This window comes from Styela clava, chromosome 11 (genome assembly GCF_964204865.1).
Source record: "Styela clava chromosome 11, kaStyClav1.hap1.2, whole genome shotgun sequence".
Lineage (NCBI taxonomy): Eukaryota > Metazoa > Chordata > Ascidiacea > Stolidobranchia > Styelidae > Styela > Styela clava.
In genome coordinates, this window is record NC_135260.1 from 15,771,340 (window position 1) to 15,798,778 (window position 27,439).

The window sequence follows — 27,439 nt, forward strand, 5'->3', positions numbered from 1 at the left end:
TACATTTTTGATGGCATTCACGTGCGCGTTTACTCTACAAATATAAACAGACAAATATAATGGAATTGCTGGATTCTTTGTACTAAGCTCCCGTCACTGATGCAAAAATGTGTGATCTGAGATAAACACCCCTGTCACGTTTTAAAATAAAAAAATAAGTAAATATGCAGTAAGGTTTTGGGTTAGAAACGATTCAAAAATTTGAATTTCCGACTGAATCTGCATCCCTCACCTCAACTGAATAATCACTATTTCTATTTAAATCGAGCGTTGGCGGAGTGTTGTTTTGGGGTGGGGCTTGGTACAAAAGATCCTGAGAATATTACTGTGAACTAGGTATTATACGATGTATGAAGCCAAATACCAACCGTCATTTGCATTCTGCAACTTTGAGATCGCGCATCAGAAGCGTGATCGGCTCGTAACGACAACCTGGAGTAATTAAAGTAATCAGTTAAAAACATTTGATTACAAACAACAGTTAGCTTTTTTCGTCAAATATTTTTGCGCGGGAAGCCACAAGCGACGTCGCTTTCAGTCAGTCACAAATGTTCGTGTTAGGATGACGTTTGATTTTGTTTAGGATGTATGAATAGGGTTATGACAGTGAATTCGAAACAATATTCAGGTGAGCTGAATGTTCCTCATACCTATTGTTTTCATTGCTATTATATTGCTTTCATTTTACTATTGTATAAGTTGTAAATTAAAGGTTTTCGGGCCTATGCGAATTGGAATTATTAACCTAATATAGAAGTCTAGACTGATGAATGATTCTCTTTTGTATCGAACTCACTAACAGCGGGTTCTATCGTTTCCTCACAAATAGGCCAAACTTTAAAGCTATATGGCAATACATAAACTTATCATAATAGGAAACTTACCCGTAATTCACTGATCTACGTAACTACGTAAGCTGCGTTCAACATGGTACGCTTCACATGAATGTAATGCATAACTTTCAAAACTTTCGCAAATGTAGCGCAAAATCCATGGTTTAATAGAGATTCGCCGTAGCCTTTTTACTTTGATATATTATTGTTTATAAATTGGATCTTTGTACAAAGACCCTACCACATTCAAAATAAGAGAATTAGTAATTATCCAGTTTAAGTTAGGAATGCAGATTGCGCTGGAAATTCAAATTTTTAAATCATTCCTAACCCCAAATGGATAATTACTAATATGTCATTTGAAAACGTGGCGGGAGCTTTGTGCAAAAGATCCGATAGATTCAGTCCCGCTGTCCATTAAATTTGCTAGCTACAGTTCTGCGACAGTTTATTTATCAATATCTTAAAACCTTTTTTTAGATGCAGAAATATTAAAGGTTAAAGATTCGAAGACACAAAGTAACGGACGAGGAATATTACAAGTAAATATTATTTGAACATTTTATTCGACTTTCGACGCCTATTGATTCCTGTATACCATTTGTTTTCGTTTAATTAAAATGCTAAACAATTCGATGCGAGCGCAACTCGTCTCCGTTCTTGCGATCAGAGTCGGCATTGTTATGTAACTTATTTGATCGTGTGTTTTCTCTCGAAATTGTAAGATTTATATTTGCACAAGTTTTAATAAGTGTCTTTCGATTCAAAAGTCTAAAAAAGTAAGACCCACGTTCACGTTTAAAATGCTAAATAGTTCGATGCAAGCCAACATTGTTATGCCGCTTGTGTTTGATCCTGTGCATTCTATCGAAATTGTAAGATTTAGATTATGCACAAGTTTTGATAATTGTGTTTCAAAGCAAAAGCAAAAGTCCAAAAAAAGTACTATAAATATAGTACCTTGTATCAAATTGGTGTACTCTTTGCGACCCCTAAAATTCGTTGCGCGCTTCCCTACTGGATAGCGATCCCCAGTTTGCGATCCCTATCGTGAACAATGCGATAATGCTACAAGTTGAGGTAATCAGAGGTAATTAGTCATATTATACTCCATGAACAGTTAAACTTCATTGGGTATTTTATTGTTATTGTAATATTTGCAATTTGTGCAGTTTGAAAACTATACCTGATATGTTGTTATAAAAGTATATATTTGAAATTTAATTAATGGCAATCGCTGAATAAATTTTATTCGTCTAAAATCTAAATTGTCTAAGTTTTGGATTTTATGAAATGAAATGTCGAAATTTACCCGTTACGTATTCTATTGAAACTTACGTATAATTTTAGAAAAAAATGTTCAGAAAAGAGTCTCACCTTGAGAATGAGGTACAATATGATACACTAACATATCATTTTAACTAAAGGATGTAATTTTGGTGTAAAATCAGCGACATGGTTGAAAATGAACTAAAATGAATTACATAGTTGGTTTTTTGTATCATTTGCATAAGCATAGCTTTGCAGGGTCTCTGTCAAGTAACAGTTGTGTGAATTAACTACCTGAAAATGGCATAGTTGGCTCAACGAAATTTAGTTTAATTCAAATTGAGAATTGGCTTACACAAAATCACGACGTATATATTGAAATATATTATATATTGAGCAGCGTTTTGAAACACTGCTTGAAAGTCGGCAGGACAATTTATCATTGCACCAAAAGAAATTCGTCAAGTGCCAGGTTTCCATCACTGAGTGAGATGGAGGCCTATCAAGTCTGGCGAACAAGTATGTAACCAAATCATTTAAAATCTCTCAAGTTACATGTCTATAAATAAATGATATATTGTATTTTTTGGGGGGAAATCTACAGACAAATTATTACTTTTAATATATTGAGTATAAGCTCAGTTTTGTTTCGTCTGTTAAATGAAATTTTCTATAAATTACAACCTCAATTTCATAATAACATGATTCGCACAACTACTGTTTTATTCTGGCTATTGAGTCGGCCCAGTAAATAAGGCGGGGGTGATTTTTTAGTATTAAAAATTAAGCTTTTTTTGTTCCCGCCCAATAGTCGAGACACAAGAATGCATTACATTGGTCTTCTTTTTGTCAGTTTAGGCAACAATGCGCGCTCATAATTGGATATGGAAAAATCTGTTAAAATCATGCCATGTTCATTTCGTAGAATCGCGGAATTAACTATTTTGTACTACAAATTACCTGCAGCAATATACGGTGAATAATGGCATAGTCAGTACAGCACTGCACGTTTAGGGGCTAACTGCTGTGTTGTCCCATCTGCTGTCGTTTCGTTTAATCGTCCAAACCGAAAGACCAATTACTATCTTGTAATGTCAGTTTATAGGATCATTAGGCCATCATAAATAAAAGGCGTTTTATCGCAATAGGGCGCCACGTTATGATTACAGTGAATTTTTTTCAGAGTGATACTATTATAAGGTAATCCAGCAGTGTATATCTGCAGCGATACTGAAATGATTTGAACTATGCCTCGTTAAGTGCAATTCGGTTAAAACCCAATCCAACTTAATAACCATGCTAATATTAAAACTTATTGTTCAACTTGTTGTTTATCATAGAGTGCCTATATATGCCTAATTTGTCGAAATCGTAGTTCTGGCCTTTTTTATAAATTTGATGAGGGTTTTCGCCACAAATGGTAGTTCGCACTAACTACCATACTATATAAAGTAATTAGGCCAATTTCTTAAATGTAACTGTAGCTCATCGTGATTTGCACGCTCTGGTAGGAAACAGTTGATAACCATGCAGCCATCAATGTTCCCAACTAGTTCAAACTAGAATCGCCCCAAATTTTCAATAATGATATTATCAGAGTGATAATAGAAAATTTCCAAAAACGATACTGTATAAATTATATTCAACCAAGTGTAAACTCTTTTTTGGTCCATATCCCCTTGGTAAAAGTCCTCAAAAGTTATCATACCATCCATGTTCATAACTATTCGAATTTAGAGACATGGAAATATGTGTCATATTTTCCCTATTGTTAGTGCGGGTCACCTCATGTTATGCCTAATCATGTGTATTAAGAAGAGCTTAAATATGAACTCTCCTATATAATCTCTACCGCTTGTTAGTTAGATTTTTCATACAGCACTCAAAACTCTAGAATTTTTAATTTTTCAATTAGATATTAGCAGAGTTGTCCATGGAAATGGGATGGGACAGCACACATTTGTATTTCCAATGGGGCACGAAAACCGTATGATTTTAGGGAAAATGATGGTAAAACATTTCGTTATGGATTTCGTGTCCATATATTTGAGCATAGCTCTCTTGTTAGGTATAAAGAGCGAAATATATTCAGCACTAACAATATATTTCGTGAAGGGGCTGATGGACACATGTATAATAGTTATGAATATAAAGTTAACAAAGTCCGTAAATATTGTTGTTTCGCATGTCTCTTCTTACATGTAGTCCTTTTTCTTTGACGCTTAACCTAAATTTAACAATATTTATTGATTTTTATTCCAATGGGAATCCCATGGGATGGGATGTGACAAGGATAATTGTTATGGGATGGGAAGGAGACAAAAAAATATGTCCCATGGACAGGCCTGCTTATGTCTATATTTATTAGCATGTGTCGCATAGTCATATATTGTTATTTATTTTGTTGAATGCAATTTGAAACTGATTCGTTTTTTCCAATCGTGTAAATTACTTGTATATCTATCAATAAAGAATATTTGTAATTTTTTCGGGAAATCTGCAGACAAAGTTATATTTTTATTATATTGAGTATACTCAGCTTTGGTTTATCTGTCAAATAAAATTTTTTATGGAGAATCCCCTAAATACGTTATAATATCATGATTCGGGCAACTATCGTTTTTTTTTCTGGCTAATAAGCGAATAAGACAAGAATAAATTTTAGCAATGAAAAATCGTGTTTTTCTCATATTACCGCCCAATATTCGGGATAAAAATTGCATTACGTTGTTCCAAAGTTTGTCAGATTTTTGTCATTCTTGAGAAGGAACTCTTTCCCTTGTGTTTGCAATAATGCTGTTGGTTTGAGCACCAATGCGCGCTCATAATTTTATATGGCAAAGTCTTCAGAACCGGACCCGTGTTCATTTCTTAGTATCGTCGGCATGAAATTGAATATTCTACCAAAAAAACTGTAAGTTAGCGTTAAAAATGTATCAGCAAATATTCCCTGGGGCAATGGTTCTTAAAGGGTGGGGCGCACCTTGCAAAAGGGGCGTAGACAATTTTTGAGGGGGCATGTAGCTAATTAAATCTATTTTTTGTTTGTTGGACTTAATCGCGCATTTTTTGGATATTCACATTCCATCCCCGTATTTTTGAATGAAACATACTACGTATTTGTTATTTGTACATTTTTGCATGCTAGCTAGTTATTTTTGAGGTGTGGCGAGCATTCTCATAACAAGAGTTACATTGTAATCTCCACAATTTGTAAAAATATTTTCATAGCTATACTATACTTATGAAATTTTTTTTTCTACTTAGGATATAAGTACCAGTACTTCTTTATTGATTTCTCCTTGAACCCTCCCTCGAACACGTCTAGCTAACTGCTAGAACAGCATTGTATTAATAATAATATAGAGGGAAAATCATTACTTCTAAAACACGGCAACTCATTTCTATAATGAATTAAATTGAGTACACACTGAGTTTTGCGGATACAAGGGTGTCTATATATCCTGTGTCATATCTATACGTATATTGCCTTCTTCATTGATAGCATAGTCATTATTATCCTGCATAAAATTTATTGATTATATTTTATGAGCCAATCTGGCTAATCTCATATATGTCATTTGAAATAATAATGGTCTATGACCATGGTAGTAACCAGTTAACCGTGCCATTCCTGTTCCAAGCTAGAATTACATTAGCTTTCCAATAACGATGTTATGTAAGTACGTCCAACTGAGTGTATCAACGTGAATTCTATACCATTTGGCACTGCTTAACTACGCCATACAAGCCCCAAACTGAAAAATTGTTTCCAGTGGCGATACTGTAACAAAGTGGTTCTCAAACTTCTTCGTATTGTGACGCCCTCCGAAAAAATATGTTCAAGTTGCGACTCCCCGTGAAACCCGTCTTAATACCTTTCAACAAAAGACCTTTTTTGCAATGAGTTTCATTTAAACGAACAAACAAAACTAAACCAAGGTCGGGGAAATTGCATTCAATGGGATGGGAATACTTGCGTCTTTTTACAATTGTCACTGAACTTTGGTGAGAATTGTGAGAGCCGCACGCATTTCCCTCTCAACATTTACTCGAGATCGATATTTTGTGTGTATTACGACCATGGTCGAATAACCTGCTTTACATGGATACGAAGTCGCAAAAGGGATCAAAGTGCGCAACGCTTTTTTTACCAAGGAAGGATAATCACTATTGAGGGAAATCCAAAAACTCATTTTCAGAATTAAAATTTCTTTTTACGTCGATTTCGTTCAAAAAAGAGAGATCGATATTTTGTGTGTATTACGACCATGGTCGAATAACCTGCTTTACATGGATACGAAGTCGCAAAAGGGATCAAAGTGCGCAACGCTTTTTTTACCAAGGAAGGATAATCACTATTGAGGGAAATCCAAAAACTCATTTTCAGAATTAAAATTTCTTTTTACGTCGATTTCGTTCAAAAATGGCAAAAAAAAATCAGCAATGTATTGTTGAAGCAAGATTTTAGCCAGTTATCTAATAAGCCCAAACGGCATTTAGTAACATTGCATCCCCAGTTGCGACAAAAGTCGCGGAGTTTTTCTACTTGAACGATCCAAAGTCAATTTAGCCTACGTCATACTTGCGTTTTTTGACTTTTCTTGTTCAGTATCATTTTCACAAAGCAAAAGAGATTCCGCAGAAAAAAAATTTGCGATGCCCACTTTGAGAACCACTGCTGTATCGTATCAATATAGCGGTAAATCCTATTGGTATAGTCCGTTCATGTTCTACTTGTCTGCCGGTACTAATATGTTAAGTTATTATGTGAATATCTCTATACAAATTATGAAATAGAATAAATACACGGGTTTTACGGATACAAGCATGTCTATATTTCTTATGATTTATTTATACAGGTATTACGTTATTGATAAAATGGTCCTTATTATTCTGTGTAGAATTTACTTGTTTAATCTTATGAGCAAAACTCGTTTTTGCCACAAAATAGTATGATACTATAAAAAAAGAAACCGACTAAGCTCAGAAATGTAACTGTAAATTATCATGGTCTATACCAGGGGTTCACAAACTTTTTAGTCGCAGTAATATATACTGTAATATTTTAGACTTCTAGTATAAGCTTAGCTTCCCTGTGTCCCTGTTAATTACAACTCCAAAGATTGATAATGACATAGTATGAACAACTGTATCTCTTCTATGTATTTCTGTCAAATAGCACTTTTTGTGATTTAAATACCTTGATAGTGTCTATAGGGTCAACAAAATTTAGTTTCTCCTAAAGTTAGATAGACTCGGTATAACATGATCATGACATTAAATTAATTTTTTTTATATAAGCTCACCTTTGCTTTACCTCTGTCAAACAGCATATTTTGTGATTTATAAATCCAAAACTTGATAATAAAACTATATTTATTTTCAGTTTTTTAAAACACTGCGTGAAAGAGTTATTACATCAAACGGAATCAACATTGTTAATAGTCTCGTGCATCACGGAGTGAGATGGCAGCCTATATAGTCGGAAGAGTAAAGAGCAAGTATGCAATCTTATAAATCTTTAAATTCATTTGAATTGGCTTCCATCACCATCAAGTCCATGCTTCCGAAAACAAATAACTAACTAATCCCACACTCGACATGGAATGGCAACCTGACGAGAGGCCGTAGTTCGCCATATGGTTAAGCCGTCTTATCGGCTTTCCTCTCCTCGGGATAAATATGTAAATCCTATCCTTTCCACCACCTCACGGAACTAAAATCCACTCCATTTTCGATTTCTTTCAGAGTGGCCAAAATAAAATTGATTGATTCTCCATTATCGTATATTGCCCATTCTCGTCTCTGAAAATGCTTTTCATCCAGAATACAACACAGAATAAACAACGCTCTCGGGCTATGCGGATCAAAGTACATGAGCAAAACGCATGGTAGGTTCTGTACGAAAACAATCAGTCGATTGTGAAATCACACCACGACCCTGCTGTACCGGTAAAGGAACACGTGCACACAGCGAGGATGCCAAATCAATAGTACCAGTACCGGTAAGGAGATTTGTTTCGACTGTATAATCAGCATAACGACGATACACAAATTCGGTAACAAAATGGAATGTTGAAGAGATGATTAAAAACGACCGAAATCAAACTAAATTTATATAATTTATAGATATGTTCAAAATCGGAAGTGGACAGGCTGCGAGTGACCAAAAAAAACTGCAACTACTTTACTTTAATTAAACTCGTGCACCTGAAAACTGGTAACGCAAATGCCAATGGTCCGTGTTGAGTTGTGATGTTGTAACGGATCGAATAAGTCAACTGTTATAGAGGATAGAATGATACCGAAGAGTGAACGGATTGATGTTAGAGAGAGATTTATTGCCACTAAACAAACTCAACACTATTATAAACATAATACAATAACGAAAATATTTCAGCAGTAATGACAGTGATTGATTATTGCTTTGTGCGGGTCGGTGTGCAAGACCGATTAAAGTCATCTAGGCTCTCGACCCTTGTTTATATGCTGTATATAAGACTATCATGGCATAAAATAGTACAATAGGTGGATGCAAACGAGAATAAACATAAAATATAAATAAGATAAAGAGATGAGTCGACAATTTAATGGTATTATGGAAGTTAATATTAATAAGGGCAATTTAGGATTTTGAGAGATCATGTATATATTGGTTGAACTCGGACATGTCCAATGGAAAGATTTTCGCAAAAAGCATTTTTTTTTATTGGGCAATGACCGGGTTAAAAATGAAATATTAGGGACGAGAAATAATATCATCACAGATTCAGCATTACAGCGAGCGCATGAAGTAAAAGTATCATTTCCCACCTCAATTAGTTCACGAGAAGAATATAGGGAAATTTTTTTTAATAAGCACTGAATATTGTATAGTTGCTATCAACATTCATAAGTATCTATACATATTTGAAAAAGAACTGAAATATTATTATATGATTCACAATTAAATACACAGTTCACTTGTTACATAGTGGGTTTTACAATATAAAGAGAACATTACTTGAAATAGACTGGAATATTAATGTATGATTCACAAGTATGATCCATGAGTAAGATAGGTTATCAGTTATTTTGAAATGTATTAAAAAACTATAAATTGTCACAAATTTGGCCGCAAACACAACGTTTCATCATTTCTGATCATTCAAATTAAATGACTTCATAGCGATACATCGACATGACGCTGTATAATGCATGCGCAACAATAGTGCAATACACTCTGGATTAGGGAAAGAGGCACTGTGAGTTTTCGACCGAAGCCTCACTAGGTTTGTCATATTCTGCATATGATTGAAAACTACATGTACTAGAATATTTTATATATATATGTATATTTTTGGAATTTTTACTAACATCAGTTGTGCAAGAATTCTAACACTTATAAATTTTTAGCAGACGGGCCTTCTATAACGAAAAGTGGACCTCCTGAAGTATGCGCACCACGATGTCGCACAGCCTGAACATTGTATATGTACCAGGTTAGGATTAAGGTGTGCGACATCTTGGTGCGCATACTTCAGGAGCACCAAAAAAGTCAACTTGAATCAGTCACATCTGAGGAATCGCCTATATCAGGGGTGGCCGACCGCGTTCGACTAAAATCTTAAAAATAGATCGCGATCGACTGATCGTTAATAGGGTTCTACACAAAAACGAATGGGCACTGAATGTGCAGATAACTGTACACACGCATACAAAAAATTAGCAAAATCGACACTAAATTTGTATTTTTCATGTTCCATTCAAGTTGTTGATTTGGATATTTAATTGTACCCGGAGTAAACGTTTCATTATTTATTTAAGATTAATTGAAATCATACAATTCAGATAAAGGACCTGTCTAATTTTCAGTCGTAAGTGTTGAAAATTCTTCAAGAAACCTTGCCAAGTATTATCCAAACAGCGAAAAATAAATATTCTCAAACCATGAATGTTACATGACTGCTCAAACTTTAGTATCTAATTTACAATTTTCTCCAAGCGCGATTCTTCGCTTGCTTACAATTAGAACAAACTGGGCATTTTGATGCCACTGCTACCATTGCGAATAAAATGTATCACACTACTCTTGGAGTGAGACAATAATTTCGTATAGCTTGAAGTTATTGTAGGATTGTTCGTCAGTCTAGACCAGTGGTTCTTAAACTTTTTGAGCCGCGCCCCCCTTTGAAAATATTTACAAACTTCGCGCCTCCCCTATTTTTGCTTTGAAAAAATGCTTTTGTGATGGGCAGGTTGCTATTTAATAAGATGGCGCTATAAGAGTGTTGGTCTCATATCGTCATTGCTCAGATTGTTTAGGCATAAAACGCTTCGGAGTACAACTTTGCCATTCACTGTCGTATGTATAAAGCCAAATAATGGTTGGTCATCATACATTCTCGTTTTTCCCCTCAGTTTGTAATACCTGGTAAAGTAAAACTAATTTTTAAGTAAAACTAAACACGCAATGAACCTATGCTTTAATGTATTTTCTGCTTAAACGTTTACATAAGAACGTAAAATTTCAATCAATTGTTTACTTCATCACTATTGAGCGATGCCAAAATTATTTACTGTGTGTTAAAAATAAGCACCAATTACTTGTTGGCTTGCCTAACGTTTCAAACAAAATGAAGAAGTACAAATGAGTTTATGTAAATTTAAAAGCAGTTCATTTTTTAATAGTTTTTATGAATGTGGACGTTTCCTCGGCCCTTGACCACTGAAAAATTGAGTCGCTAAGGCGTTTGCGATTGCATTTTGTTTAAATCTCGATTGTTTTCGTAAGCGTGGCCCGCTATGCCGTAAAAATCTTGATTTTGGTGATTTTTTTCCCTAAATCAGAAATTTCCCTCGACATATTCTTGTGTCGCGAAGACGATTATAATTACTTTTTTTATTTTCGAATAGAACCATGACATCTCTGAGGAAAACGAGTTAGTTTTTATTATATAATCATCAGCGACGAGATGCTAAAGATAGAATAAAGTAGTGAATCTGCAACCAAATATTTCTTTATTGTAAAAGCGAGATTATAAAATACTAAAAATAAAACAGAAAACACCATGAGTTTTGTTTTGGGGTGGACCGCGACAGATTAAAAACACTTTCTTAGACATTGCAAATCTCATGAATTCCTTGTGCCTGCGGCACACCAGTAGTGTTCTAAAACTACAGACTTGAAATAAATTTTACTCCGTGGGATTTTATCGTAGACTAAGGAATTAATCGAGCATTGCGATAAAGCGGAGTAAGAGTTGCAGGGACAGCTCATAATGGTGAAATTGGCAAGAATACAAATCAAAACAAAATGTAATCGGGCACTTTGCCACACGTTTTTATGGTTGCGGATTACCGTGGTATTTTGGAGTAGTGGTGCTTTTATTTTATCGACGCAATCGCAGATTTAATTTATCACAATCAAATGAATAAAGCAACCATTTTAAATGAATATTTTATTCAACACGAAAACCATTACATATCCGTTGACAAAGTGGGCTCTTATAAGGACTGGCGTAATGTCGAGGACAGACTCAGGATTCGTACCGCGGGGATTTCGAGTCGATGAATATGTATTTTAATTGTACTAAATTAAGTATACTTTCTGGGATATTATATCAGATTTTTCTAATGAAGTCAACGAATTCGCATCAGTGCAATATATATCAAATCGAAATATAATCGGGCAGTTATCACACTTTGATATGTCCGTGGATTGGCGTGGTATTTTAGATCGGTAATGAATTTATTTTGACATGAGTCGCCGCAACCGCAAGTTACCTTACACAAATGAATTAAAATAGAGAGACATTTTGAATTTTTTTCAGTTATTACGAGACGGAAAAAATTATTATACCATGAAAAAGCCGGTATTTTTAATGAACGCGGAGACCGTTTCAGGAGCCGTTACATCTAAATTTCCGATTCCATCTTGTGACCTCTTGCGCCCCCCCTGTGAGCATCTCGCGCCCCCCAGTTTAAGAACCACTGGTTTAAACAAAACTCGGTTAACAGGAAGGCACCTTTTCAATTCGTAATATTAACCGAAGAAGCGCTTTTTTGAGTATCTACTCTGTTTGAAAAGAATTTGAGCAGAAACTAGGGCACCTAACTTGCTGAAATCGGCAAAAGCACTTTCGCACTTTTTTAGAGTTAGAGTTAACACTGATGTGGGTATTTTACGAACTTTAAATAAAAATTTCACCTGTAGTTTTGATACCTGTAGTTGTGGCAGTGTGGCTCATGTTGCTAAGCGTTAGGAATATGCTTGCCACCGCACCTCTGATAACTCTGCATGGATTCGAAGGTTCGGATCCCATGAAGGGATAGTTATGTGTGAGAGGATTGCTAGATCTTTGCCGCCATAGGGTGGTACACGTAACCGGTGGTCGGTTACGACTTCCTCCACCATCAAGTCCATGCTTCTGAAAAAACAAATAACTTATCCCATACCCGACATGGAATGGTATCCGGACGGGAGACCGTGGGTTCCGATAAGGTTATTAAGCTTCCTTATCGGCTTTCCTCTCCTCCGAGATAAAATGTCAATCCTATCATAATATGACCTAACGGTCAAAAATATCCTTACTAATGTATAATCAATACTTTGTAGAACCTAAGAACATACCCAAGTATATTGTCTTCGCCAGGTTTGTTTTTATTTGAAGGTGGAATAACTGGAATAAAAAAAAGAATGCTAATATATGCAAATTCAGGTTGGTAATAAAAGAGTTAATTCGTAAAGTTAGCAGATTTTATTTTAAACATAAGGCAATTTAATTTTTAGCCAAGTAGAATATAAAATCTAAAACTGGTTACAATATTTCTAGCATACTAAGAAGTGGAGAAAGTAGTAAGACACTAATATATCATCAAATCCAATGCAGCGGCAATTTCAAAACCCAGGGTATAGGAAATTGTGTAGGCAAGCAGTGAAGAGAATTTTTTTTTTTTTAAATAGTACCACCTTATCAGTGGATGCTTGTCTGGGGCCCTGTTCAGAGCAAAAAGAGTAAACACAGAATGAAAAAAATAATACACGATTTTGTAAGCATAGAGGGCTGATTTTAAACGTGCTTGCACAATACTTGTGAGTTGTTCCACTAGCAAAGTATTTTGCCTTGCTATCGAAAATACTTACTTTTTGAATTAACCTGAGTTTTTTTGAAAAAGCTGGAGGATGGTGTAAGAGGAGTGAATCGATCTCTTTTCTTCACACAATACGAGTCGGAAGATCTTCTGGAATCTTCCGACTCGCTATGGAGGATGTCAACATCTGAATGAAATGCATAAATATTAGCATCAAATAATTGATATACATTCAAATTTTGGTACTGAATTGGGTGCAGGTGTCAAAGTCAAAAGTTTGAATCTTCCAAGAGTCTGGAGTTGCAATTCAAAACTCATATTTTTGATGAAAGAATCTCAAATAGCTTTACGTTGAACGAGCATTCTCAATAGTCAAATAAAAAGGCTTGTATATGCCAGAGTTTGTGTTTTTATAGACTGGAGTCAAAATATAGACTGCAGTCATTCAAATTCAAATTTTGATTAATAGGAGGTGAAAGTAGAGTCAATTTTCTCGTCCGACTAACTAACCTCTTAATCGTTTTAATTCCTCCAGCTTTTGTATTAATATTGATCTTGGTGACGGATACCTGTGGAGCAAAAGATAACAAGCAGAATGAAATACAAATCAATGTAAAATGGTAAAAAAGGGTGATTACTGCAAAGTAGTTTTAATTATCATTAGATAATAACAAGGACCATATAATTTTCACCACCTAAGCGTTAAATATTTCTGCTTTCCTGAAACCTGCAATGTGTGTTCCTAAATTTTTAATCTGAATACTTTTTCAATCATAAATTTTCCTTTAAACTCGAATAATCGAATTGAATAAATTTCTGTGCCAACATAAGCAAAATATTAAATGTTCCTTCCTCTCGGTACCCATGAGTCACGTATTGTAAACATTTTTACAAACCATATTAGTTACGAATTTTTATGTAATAATGAAACATCTATCTTTTTTGGTGAATCAATAAAATATGCGAAATTGAACCATATTTGGGTTTTCGCTTGACATCGGTTTTGGTAAATTATTTAAAAATGATTTGATCCTGAAAGTTAAATATTCACATGTGGATCAGTGTTCACTATTAGCACACTTTTTTGCGAAAAGTGGGAAGCACTTTCGCAACTTTTTTTATTGCGAAATAGCGCTTTTTTTGCGATTGCGAAATAGCACTTTTTTCCGATTTTAAAGGGCAAAAATTCAAAGTTGACAATTATTTTCGTGTGAGTGCAAATAAGTTGCGTACTAGTACTTTTGTAACCCAATTTTGCATTACATAATGATATTTGCTGGAATTCTAATCTATGTGGTACATACATTTGAGATAAAGCTTTTGCATTAACGGAAAAATTCTTGTTTATAATATGATTATTATACAAGCACACCGATTTCGCTTCTCCCACAAAAACAGCTGGTGCCCTCTTTGAAACCAGATGTCCGAATACAACGCAGTGCCTTTCTTCAAACGAGAGTGGTCATGTGACTGTCGATGACATCGATGAATTGCGACCAAAGTACTCGATTTTCTAGTGCAAATTTGACGGGATTCGGTCCTTCCGTAGTGAATTTATTTATTGGAGCCATTCAGAAAGTTCTGATACCCAATACGGCATTGTTTTTTGTAACGAATGTAAACTTAGGCCAATATTTTTTGAATTAAGAAGAAACTTTTAGCAGCATCTCACAGATTTGCGAAATCACCAAATAGCACGTGCACATGCCATTTTGCGATATTTAATATTATCTATTCATTCTCGATAAATCGAACTTAGACCAGAGTCAAAAATTAAATGCAACTATTTCTCACTGATATGCCAGGTTATGATATTATTGCCAAGAATATTTGTGAGTATATCACTGGACAGAAATATTTTGCACCCCTGCTGTTTGCAGAACAACAATTCGCTAAAGTTGATGATTCGAATACACGGGAAGCATTTATTTATCATCTCACTGGCCAACATGTGGCAGAATTGTACGATCATGTTGTCCTCTCTAAATAATAACTTTTTTATTGAATGTTTATATTTTACATCTGTGTATTAATTATATGTTCTTGTTGGGTTTTCATTACATTCATTCAACGTCGGTTTACAGACATCTAATGTATAACTCTCGCAACCAAATATTTTTTGTTTTGTATGCAACCACCTGGATGGTGCACCAAAAAACGAATTTGATTTTATTGAAATTGGAACACACAAATACAGAATTTTACATTTCATACACAACTAACAGATGCCACATGCAGGCGCTCAGCCAAGATTTTTCCAACGGGGGTCTTATGGTAAAATTAAATACCGGTAAGTGCTTTAATCGTACAATTTACAACGACTTAAGACGTCTGTTAAATAAATTCCAGCAGAGTTTCGTGTAGCTCGCCTCCCTCTGTAGTCGTTTGGTGAATATTTGGTATGTGTATTTCAAGAATATACCCGCTTAATCTTTCTATTGCCATTCTATGAGTATTTACCTACACATGATTAGAGACGGGCAAAATCGGATTTTTTCTAATGGAGAAATCATTTTAAGAGAAAAGTAAAACTCGCGAGCATCAATGGTGTTACAATTGTTTATATGCATAAAAACATTGATTGAATGTGCATGAAATGTGTGAAACTATTACTCGTGGTAATTCAATGTTAATCTCTTTATTGCCATTCTATGAGTATTTACCTACATGTGATTAGAGACGGACAAAATCAGATTTTTTCTAATGGAATAATTTGAATATTTTTTTTTTAATAGAAACTTACTAAAGACTGAAAACTCTGTAACAAGGCGGAGTTTTAACTGTCTAATTTTGTCACAATCGCGGATTCTTTTTTGTCATCGTGACCGTTTCAGTGGCCGACATCTTAATTATTGTTGCACTATATTTTAAAGCACTTTTATCCCAATAATTCTCACGCAGCGGCAGACATTGAATTTTTTTTAAATTTCAAGCCGAACTATGAGTTCACATCAGCGAGAATATTAAAGACACTATTAAGTAGTGAATTCATAAACATTTTATTTTTATTTCAATCTCATCATCTGGTTCGATAACAGTTTGTAAATTACGGTCCGAGTTTTTAGCGAACAATAATATCATTACTGACCCTGTGATGAAAATATTTATAAAGCTAACAATAGCTGACTTTTTATGATTTTAATTTCTAGCGTTTGTGTGGTATTTTCCTATTAAATCATGAATAATGAATAAAACACTTTGCAAAATCGCCATTTCATGAATACTCAGTGTTGCTTTGAATCAAATATACTGATTAAATAAATCGGCAATGATAGCAATTCTACATGGTCAAAATAATATTCCCGCCTGAACTCTCTGGAAATTTCCATAGAATACATTATTCACCTGTCTTACTTTATCTGGTTTGACGTTTCTAAACGTAAAAACGGCTTTGAAGCGCTTGAATTGAACTGATATGCTAGGCGCAGAAAAAAAATCACCACAACTGAAAGATTTCTCATATTTATCGTTTCCGTCTGTTAGCGACAGTCGTAGGTGAATTCTTCCTCGTAACTCTTACTTCGAAATTAATGTTAATAAATTTGATCTTGCTTTTTAATGCGTCATAATTTGAATTAATGAAAATGATTGTGTAGGGAGTTTGAAGAAAAGGTCTTAAATTAGCTTATAACAGACCTTTTATATGACTATTATTGAATTATAAAGTAGGTCAACCTATGGCTCAAAATAGCGGGATGCCGACTTTCATAGCGAATTCGTGTGATCTTTCAAAAAATGAAATAGGATGAATAAACATGACATCAATCCATATCGGTGACCGGGGATGTTATTTAGCACATGCTTTGTACAAATGACCACCTCTCTGACTATGGCCGGTTAAACTAATATCGATTGCTGTGTGTATTAATCGCTGTCTGTTGGATGGAAGGAGTAACGAAAATTTGCGAGGCATTGCTGTTCAGGGAAAGGAGTACCGTTCGCAACTGACACGGTTGGTTGATTGCACAAAGTTTTGTTCACGACATGTGAGCTTAGCAGGTGTCCTTTGTTACCGATGAATTCGCTTGTTTTAAACAAAGGTTTACTCTAGACTTAGTCAAGAATAGAGTAGACCCTGGCCTAGAGTCTGGACACGCGATAATCGGCACATCATTTTAGTAGACATTGGCAGCGGAAAACTTGCATTTGTTACGTGATAATATGCTTTATCGGGCTTGCCCAAACTCAAATACAGTATGTGGTATGTTGTATTTTGCGCATGTAAAGTACTGTATTCTCCCTGTTGCAAAATACACAACTGGTTCGAGACAATTTTGGGGGGCATTTCAATAAATTTCATATCAGACGCGATCGACTGCTGAGACGTGGCGATCGGCCGATCGATCGCGATCGACGTGTTGGCCACCCCTGGCCTATACAATACAAAAGATGATCATCACAAAACTAATTGCAAACACCAAACAGTCTTATTTTATCCATGTAATTAGTGTATGGTTGATGCAATCATTTCAAAGAAAATGATACCACTGATAGTTTGAAACAATCGGGAAATGATTTCATTAAACGTGCTTTGGCAAACATTACAGAATATCAACGCGTTCGGCTAACATTCTCATTGAAAACGCGTCATTCAAATATTTTTTACCTATAATATTAGTGAAAATAGTTTGGTTGTTTCAATAGGTGTGATTAAACAATGTGCTTCATGACCACCCATACTCGGAGATCATTGATTCTCCTACAAAGTTAAAAAAAAAAATAGGTATTTTCATATTTGAAAGCAGTGAAAAAGACTTATGTTTAGAATATATTCCAAACTGAAAACAACTTTATCTGAAAAATCACAATATTCTGTATATATTATTTTTGCTCCAATCACATTTGAAATAGCGCAAATATTAGGATCATTGGTTTTTACATTTTTGCATGCATTTGATGAACACATGCTTTGCTCTGCTTGGTTGATGCCAAATTTAGGTCCTAAAATCGACAATTTGCAAATTCAGATATTTCGAAAGTTTACTGAAAGCAAGAATTTACTATATCAAATAAAACGAACTTCCAGCTTATTTGAATATTCAATTGGTTTTGGATATCATAATTTCTAGCTTTCATTTTCATCAAGTTCTTATAAGCTTACTCGACAGAAGCAGTATGCTCATTAGTGAGTGATTCCAAATTAGGGCGTGGTATATATTTTGGGATCACTGGGCAGAAGTAATGTTCGAGTGAAATTGTGGAGAACAGGTTTACTTGTCAAATAATGGTGGAAATTTCTGCCAAGCCAGGGTAAATATGCTTTAGTTTGTTTATGTACAGTCGAAAGCGGCCCAATGTGGATCTCGTGCTTAGAAAATGTCGTTGTTTGGACGATTACAGAATAGATATAAGTGTTTTTGATTGATCTCAGAAAAGACACAATAACCTATACGGGAGAAATGTTCACAAAAGTTATAGTTTATACAAACAGAAATAAATTACACGCCACAAAAGAGTTGGTAGTCCATAGTCGAAACGAGAGAGCCTTCAACTGGCCCACAGAAATGAAAGAGAAGCTCACCCTTTACCTGGCATGGGCAAACTACGGCCCGCGGGCCAAATCTGGCCCGCGCCATGCTGCCACAACCAAAGTAAAACCAAATTTTGATGTTTCAGCTAAAAAATAGCTTAAGGAATTTGATGAGATTGCGATTAAATTTAGTTTCTAGTTTAGTTTCCACTTTTGCTGTTGTAACACTGTAAATATTGTTCACAACATGTAACTGTTTACGTCACACTCACATGTCCCGCCAGTTGAGGTGGGCAAAATCTTTGCCCCGTGGTTCAAAAACCTTGCCCACCCCTGCTTTTTACCGTAGCCCTGTTGGGATCAGTTGTTCACCGCCGTTTTGGCATTTATGCTTCCAAACTTCCTTCGTACTGCTCGTTATTTCGTCCTGTTTTTCGTGTATGTTTGTACTCAGTGCTCCGCATATGGATACCAAAAAGGATACAACGTGAAGGGCTGTCGGCCCTATTTTCTGCGGCTATGTAAGCATATCGTTTTCGGTGCAAACCAAAATTACTGAGTCGCATTCAATATTACTCCGTGTTGTTATTGTTGGGAACATATCCAGTTCTGGTGTCCTTATTAAGTAACTGTTCGGTCTCGTAAACGCCATAGTTTCCATAGTGAAAAAAAATGTTGTTATTTAGGAGCATAGGTATCAGTTTGTCCAACCCAGTGTTGTAGTATTTGTCATTTGAGTGTTTTTAGTCTAAATTTTATTTGTGGATAGCTATGCGTCTGATGGATTTTTTTCAATCCCACACAAGGACATTTTATCCACTAATCAGAGATGTAATGTTTAAACAGTTGATTATCACAGGAGATATCAGAGCATCGAATATATATTTTTAAATGGAAGCAGAAAAAATAAATCAATCGTGCAGAAAACGGAGAATTACAGTTTATCTCAATTTTTGTTACTTCAGAGACATTCGGGTTATAATTGATTTCAAATATAAAACAATAAATAAAAGTTAAGTCTTTTTTGTAGCAGGAGTTTCGTGGTATTTTACTCCGGGCAACACGCAAAGTATCTCGAACAATATATTTGCTGCTGTTATCGCCGTTGTGCCTGTCAAAAATAAAAAGCCCCTAAAGTTCTATGCACAAAATTGAAAGATCGAGTTTAAACATTTAAAAACTCCTGGGTTCAAACGAATGATTTCAATTCGTTCAAAAATTCAGATAATTTGAATTAATCTAAACTAAAGGGCACGAAATTTCAAAAAGATAAATAAAGCTATATAGTATTTACACCGCCAGTCCGAGGTCACCTTGGGAAAAGTTCATCACAATTTGTTATCATGGTGATGTATCATCAGCGGAATTGACATATATATTTGAAAAGGGGTTCTTATACTCACCAGTGGTGTCGTAGGGAGGCGCAACTTCCACCATATCAGCACCAATTATATTCAGTCCACGACAACCTCGAATTATTTCTAGTGCCTGAGAAGTAGTTAATCCACCAATTTCAGGAAATCCAGTTCCCGGAGCAGCGCTGGGATCCAATGCGTCTATATCGAAACTGCGAAATAAATTGAAATTATTGATGCTACACCTCACCGTTTATTTCGTGTCCCATGGTGCTATGTATTCAATGGAATTTAATTAATTAGAAAATAATAATTCGACAATCTTGCAGTATCTTATTTATGAATTAAAAAAAACTTTTTATTATTTGTGTTTTATCAGTCTTGAACCTACCTTATTTATTTAAGCTATGATTACGTAACGAATAAATATATTTAAACGTATATATAATATATTTTGAGAGCGGTGCATTTTGAATTTCTGTAGAATCACAATATTAGATCCAATTCAATTTACAATATTTTATATATAAATTAAAAATAATATAATCCTCTACCAAATATAAGTTGGTGTTTCTCCTATTACGTCTCTTACTTCTTTCATCAGCGGCGTCAACGATTTATACCACAAGTCCTTGGCATGGATCATTCTAAAGCCCTGAGAAATAAATAAACAATAGCTTTTGTTATTGGAACCTTGTAAGGCATATAAGTACTCCACTCTTTTTTGCACAATCATAACAATATGTACTATGAAATTTATTTATAATCAATAGGATTATTTGGCGCTCCCGTAGTATGTGAACCAAGATGGCGGAAACCGCATCCTATAGTATATGTACCAGGTTAGAGTTAGGTCCTAATTTTATTCCAATTTTCCTTATTTTAGTTCTATCACGTGTTCGGAGACTAGCTAAGCGACTCCCTTAATATTTGTACCTGAAATTATGGACTGACCCTAACCTGGTACAAATACTACGTTCCGGTGTCAGCCATCTTGGTTCACATACTACGGGAGTACCGAATATTTACTTAAACAAAGAGTGCTTGTTAAAAATATACACACACGATAAAATTTTATTATCTTCTAGCAACCTTACAATTATAATCCAACTTAATACCTTATCTAGCTGCCAATCAAACGAGTCTAAACTTCCCACACTGCCTCGAAGTCCTATTTGGAAAACTTTTGTTGGTATTATCAAGTTTTCTTCTATTGCTAAACGAAATGCAGTCCCGTGAGTGATTTTTTCGCCATTAGCAAAACTATTGCAGTCCGAATGAGCGTCCACATGCACCATAGCTACTGGGCCATATCTAAATTAAAAATAAAGTCACTAGAAAAAGCTTGTTTCGACCAATATCTCAGTCAAAACTACGAAACTTGATATTGCAAGATTTTTTCCAGGTAGGAATTTTAAGGCTATTTAAGAGGAAGTATTTATTGGACAAGAAGTTTTGTTATTATGTTGTTGTTGTTAGTATTATTCTTGTAGTTGTTGTTGTTGAAAAAATTGCTTCGCTTTTCAACTACTGCCCTTTTTGCTTTGAAATTTTCAGTATTTAACATTCTTGTTGTCGCTAGAAGGCTATTAGGTTACTATTATTATGTCTATCACGCGGGGGGAATAAATTTTCCCAGAACCTCTTTCGATATACCATTCCTTACCATACCTACTATTCTTTTAAAAATGTACAGTATGGACTCCGGTTGAGAAACACTTGTATGTATGTAAAGCTATAAATAAATAAACCAATACTTCATAATACAATTTCAATATATATTAAATGTTATACTCACTTTTCTGCCATGGCCTGTAAAATTGGATACGATATAGTGTGATCTCCACCTGTGTGTGTTTATAAAAAATATATTTAAATCAATACCCTATTATCAAAAAATTATTCGTTACAAAATTTAAACTACAACAGTCATATTTTCAAAATACAAAATAGAACATTTTTACCTATGGACAATGGACGACAACCATTTTTTATTATTTCCTCATATTGTTTTTTGATATCATCACAACATTTCTTCAAATTGTAAAGATTCACTCGGACATCACCGATATCAGCAACCTGTTCGTGAGTTATACTATTAGAAATGATCTGTACCTGAAAAAGTTTTTACGTTTCTACAGTCTTCCAGAATCTAATTTTCCCATCAAACAAACGGCAAATAGAATTCCGTTGGATGCCCAGATTTGATGGGTTTTTGATTAAATTCCAAAGAAGTAAAATAAAGCAATCTTTTACTACTAAATACCTGAATTGACGAAAATGGATCAGCGCCGGCTTGTATATTGCACTTGCGAACAATAACCGATTCTGATCTGATTTGCCTCGGACCAAATCTGGAGAACGGTGTTTGTTGGATGAATATTTGCAAGAGAAAAATTATTTTTAAAACACTCTCGTTGTACTCATCATTTACGTAAAAGTCAGTGATCAATTACGCACATTGGTATATTCACGCAACCCTAACGATTTAAAATAGTTGATATTCATACATGATATAGCTAATATAATGAAGGTGCGAAGACAAGTGCAAAGATGTATTTTAAATTCACAGCAAAATATTGCACAAATGGAAATGCATGGACGATGCTTAGTTAATAGAAAAATAGCTTAGTTATTAGGAAAATATACAAACTATTCCGGTTATGTGTTCAAAATGCTTTTAATTTGCAATATCAACAAAGGCCGAAGGTGAGTAGAGATATTTAGTATGAGCAATTTATAAGCCAGTTTTGGTTTGACCTATTTAGATAAATCAACAGGTATCTAATGGTAGTAACAAAATATGGTGGACTAATAATTCAATCATTGGATGACATTTGAGATAGTATTTATATCGGTGTCGATTTTTTCCTGTTAAGGCGTGACCCATACATATACACTCATACCCATACAATATTGGTATTCACCGGACGCAATAAGCCACAGCGCACGAACATTCACGATTATGGATTCATTATTCCGCGTATTTGTTTGCAGTTATTAACACCAATGGCACTTACGCAAGCTTGCTCAAAATAATTTTAAAACCTCTCAAAAAAATAGAGAAGAATTATGTTAGAACAACCACAAAATAGAACTGATGCACTCAGAGTATATAATGGTTATGCTTAAACAAACGTGCGTATTGATGACATTCCAGTCGAGTATATCGGAACAATTTTCAACAACAATGTACACTCGCCTTGCTCCAGATCTATTCGAAGTCCCGTGATCAATTGGAACTCCTACGAAACAAGCATCGAGGCCATCCGTGTTACGTGCAATTGGTAGCCTCAGCATAGTTGCAATACCTGTTTACAGAAGAACGTTGTACCAATATTTGCATAAAATTTAAAGAAATCGCTTAAAATTACCTGCAGGGAACGCCAATTCGCTAGCACTTGTTGGTTCATTAAACTTCTTCTCCACTTTATTTTCACACAGAAGAATTTTTGATTTTGGGACGTGTTCAGGAGCTATAACAAATTCAATGTGTTATATTCTTGGTAATGTAAAATAATTTAAAAATATTTCATTCCGCCATGAACTAGAACTCGGCAAATATTAACAAAATTCCATTTCCACTGACAAATTCAAAATATCTCCATTACAAATGTGCTATGATAAAGCTATAAGTTTTCTCACCGGTGTGGTGATGACACTTTCTTGTAGAATTGTGTGACATGTTCTTTGTACTTTGAAATGTAATATGGAATAAGAACTATGCTAAGAAAGCTAATCTTACTGTAATCAAAAAGTTCCAAAAAACACGTTTGAGACTATCTTATGAAAAATCTAGGTGTAGTGTGAAAAGCCTGCCGATAAATTTCTGAATTGTTTAATGAATACATTTTTTTAACTTTTCCATTCTCTTTGAACAATTTGCTTATTACCTACCTAGTGCTATATTCCACCTAAACTGACACTAGAGTCTTCAATTTGCCATACGATGAAGCCGATATCAGATTTATTTTGCATTTGTTCAAATATTACTATTTTCTGCCCTTATTATTTTACAGAATATCACGCTGCATCCGCATACTTTTGCACCTGTGTACAATTGCATCCACGGGCATTTGCGCTAAGAGAAGTTTGCACTCTCATAAATTTGTACCAGTGTTGTATGAATGTCCGTGCGTGCGAAGGCTGGTGCGAATACCATGAATCAGAGCACAATAAAGCAAATGCTACGCCATTATTATGTCAGTGTAATAAGTAATTCATCGAATCTATAAGCGCAAATGAAGCTCCGCGAAAACTTCTCCACCTTGTTCAATTTTCAGCTGACCAAATTGATGAATTTTTATTCTGGTGAATGACAAAATCAGTGACTGAATACGAAATCACATGGTATGTCAATATTAAACTTACACGCTACCATTCCTCCCAACTATAAATTACATTTTGAGGCTTTCGATTGGCTGTTTCAGTTCGAAGTGAGTGTTGGTAATGTTTGTTAGTAAATAGAATTACATTGATAATATTTTCGATACTACGGTACTGGAACAAAAGTCAATTATCTAACTAACATATATCCTCGTGTAACGAGCCTAGATGGTCTTACTTCGAATCTCCGAAAAATCAAGATAACTGAAAACAAATTTTTGTTTGTCGACTACACTGAATTATAACTGAATCCCCCCCCCCCCTCCCCGGTGTCGCTTTACTCTTTGTATATTGTATCCAGAGTCGACTTGCTTGGCAAGTGCATGAGTACATCTATTGATCTATTATTCAATACTTCACCTAAAATATATCTTGTCGATGTATTCGATGGTGCTGATGCTGCTTCTTTCAATGATGAGCGAATGATCCCAACTTCCGTCTTAATGCTGTCGCCAGAATGACTGTGATTTCCTAGTTCATTCATTACATTTTCATCGATCGTAACAACAGTCGATTTAGGGCTTAGGCTACATCGAAATTTCTAAAACTGGCGGCAGCGCCCATCAAAAGCATTGATGAAACCCGATCATTTCGCTTAAAATATTCGGGGTCTTTGTAGATCAGTAAGTAGTTTTCTCTTGAGGTTTTAGAAAATGTAAGCGCCATGTTTCCTACTTCTTTTTGCAAAAGAACTTTTCATCTTCGCAGCGGCAACGGCTTCAAGAAACAGATTTGAAATTGTTTGTGAGGGAAAGGGCATTAATGCGAGAGAAAACTTTGCGCGGGATCGAACTAACACATCAATTGTGAAACATTTTGTCGGTTGTGTCGTGTGATATCGAAAATTGGGTTCCATTAAATTTAAACCCATGTACATTTGAACCCACGACAATTGCACCTGCATACTATTGCACATATGGAATTTTTTTGATTTACGGATATTTGAACCCATACTAACCCTAACCCATGGGTACATGCGGATATACACGTGGATTCAAATGTACGTGGGTTCAAAAGTACGGTCACCGAAAATTGCGACGACAATGACAGTCGAAGTATAATATGATTATATACGGTATGTATATCTATAAATGACCATAAAAAGTTGGTAAAAGAAATGGAAAGTTGAGGGTGTATAGGTACATACGCTAATATCCGTAAATGCAAACGTCTACGGGTGAAAATGTACATGGGTGCAAATGTACGTGGGTGTAAATGTACGCGGGTGCAAAAGTATGTGGGTGCAAAAGTACATGGGTGTAAGTGTACGCGAGTGCAAAAGCACGTGGGAGCAAATGTACGCTGGTTCAAATGTGTGCGAGTGCATATGTCCAATGGTGCAAATGTCCGCGGGTTCAAATGTACCGGGTGCAAATGTACATGGGTTCAAATGTCCGTAAGTGCAAATGTTTTTGGGTACAAATATCCATGGGTGCAAATGTTCATGGGTGAAGCAAAAATCTGCAGGTGCAAATGTATGGGTGCAATTGTTTATGAGTTCAAATGTTCGTATGCAGTATGCAAGTGAAATTGTCCTGGGTGCAAATTACAGGTTCAAATGTTCGGGTGCAAATGTAAGTATGCAGATGAAATTGTCCTGGGTGCAAATCATTTGTTCAAATGTACGGGTGCAAATATAAGTGGGTTCAAAGATAATGGAACCAATACTTCTTATACATAATGTATTTTATCTAATGTACTACAATTCTGCAGTGTTTGCATACTAGACTACATAACTCCTACATGACTTATCATTGCTGCCCAGGTTCTTGTCGTCTCTACTAATTTGGACCAACTGACATCAGTAAAATTGGTTCCTTTCTCCTCTTCCTCACAAACGTGCATTACAAAAACGATCATTGTTTTCTGAATTAAATATTTTGTAGTCTAGCCTATACATTAGTATAAGCGTAAATATATACTACTACGGTATAAGTCTGCTGAATACTTGAGAATCGTGATTGGATTATTCATATTCATTATTCACGAGCATGAAAATCCCATATCGTTGTTTGTGGCATATCTTTCTAGGTCTAGCCTTTTTTAAAGTTACCGCACCGTTTCTATTTAACAACGTTATATGAGCTAGTGTTCAACTTAAATTGCTATCCATGGTAAGAATTTACAGGTGTTTATTAGCTTACTTATACTTTTTAACACCGTCTTAGCATAACTTAACTGATAATAACTAAATAAGACGATGGAAAGGCTATTCAACACAAGAGCGAGCAGTTCAAACTGAGATTCATCGGACCGCCACCAGCTCATAAAATTTTAATTGTTACGCCACGCAGAAGTCTGCGATCATTGACCAATGTTGCCGGAAACACGGAGAATACAGGACAGATGGTGGCAAATATTTCTTGTAGTAAAAGCGTCTTTTTCGTAAAACGGGCAACTTTTGGAAATTGGAACAAGGTATTATTTATTACTAAATTTCTACGAAACATTTTAAAATTATTTCCAAGTAGTTCTTTTATGTGCGCTACGAAACGGAAAGTTAACGGCCTCGTCTCGCGGCCTAAGTCGTCGTAAACGCGATGCGAGTACAAACGCACGCCGTACGCGCGTACAATGAGCGAGCCGTTGGCTGGACTATGTAGGTTGCGCTGAACGAGAGCCTGGCCCGAGCGCTAGTCGGCCTAGCCCTAGCAGAATTATGCCCCTCGCATAGTTATGCCCGGGTTTTAGGCACCACTGCAGGAGGTCGACAGGGCTCTTGTAGACGAAACGCATGGCGCTCTGCTCAGCATCGCCTGGCAAATGCGTGGATATTGCGGTCAGCGCAGGCGATGGGCTAGGCCGCATACGAAAGCCGCGTCGGCCGACCGCAGCTATCTGATTGATTCTGCCTAGAGTGATATGCTCGTCTCAATGATTAAGATAGGTAGATGTATAGCGACATCTAGGCCCGGGTCGCGTCGACCGTTGATAGGCCGAGTGGCGTGTTGACGCGTTTCGATTTTGGTACGTATTCCTGATTGATACTCGATACTTGATTGGTGTATATCTCGCGACACGCATCTCAACTGTAACAAACTACTGCCTCA

General features: G+C 35.5%; 1 protein-coding gene and 1 long non-coding RNA gene across 9 annotated transcripts in view; one reads left to right on the top strand and one right to left on the bottom strand.

Annotated features, from left to right (window-relative positions):
* The first annotated feature begins 567 nt into the window (after positions 1–567).
* The window catches only part of LOC120346898 (uncharacterized), a 36,289-nt gene continuing 9,417 nt past the window's right edge, over positions 568–27,439 (top strand). For 2 of the 7 annotated variants that reach the window (XR_013478860.1, XR_013478858.1), the window contains exons 1-3: positions 574–628; positions 1,314–1,375; positions 7,492–7,606. This is a non-coding gene — a long non-coding RNA (uncharacterized LOC120346898). Of the gene's footprint in view, positions 629–1,313; positions 1,376–2,502; positions 2,622–7,491; positions 7,607–7,853; positions 8,276–27,439 lie in introns of those variants that run through there. The other 5 variants (XR_005570045.2, XR_013478861.1, XR_005570044.2 and 2 more) reach the window with 5 other exon arrangements.
* LOC120346897 (agmatinase, mitochondrial-like) lies at positions 17,632–24,364 on the bottom strand. Of its 2 annotated transcripts, none has more exons than XM_078117925.1 (10): positions 23,901–24,364; positions 23,378–23,479; positions 23,206–23,314; positions 22,270–22,357; positions 21,968–22,082; positions 21,802–21,850; positions 21,122–21,317; positions 20,558–20,658; positions 20,052–20,215; positions 17,632–19,759 (listed from the first exon to the last, which is right to left on the bottom strand). In XM_078117925.1, exons 3-10 carry the CDS (start codon positions 23,301–23,303, stop codon positions 19,662–19,664), a joined length of 909 nt encoding a protein of 302 aa, XP_077974051.1. In that variant the 5' UTR covers positions 23,304–23,314; positions 23,378–23,479; positions 23,901–24,364; the 3' UTR covers positions 17,632–19,661. The 2 variants fall into 2 exon arrangements, with proteins under 2 accessions (XP_077974051.1, XP_039272619.1); XM_039416685.2 differs by lacking the exon at positions 23,901–24,364 and adding an exon at positions 23,649–23,767.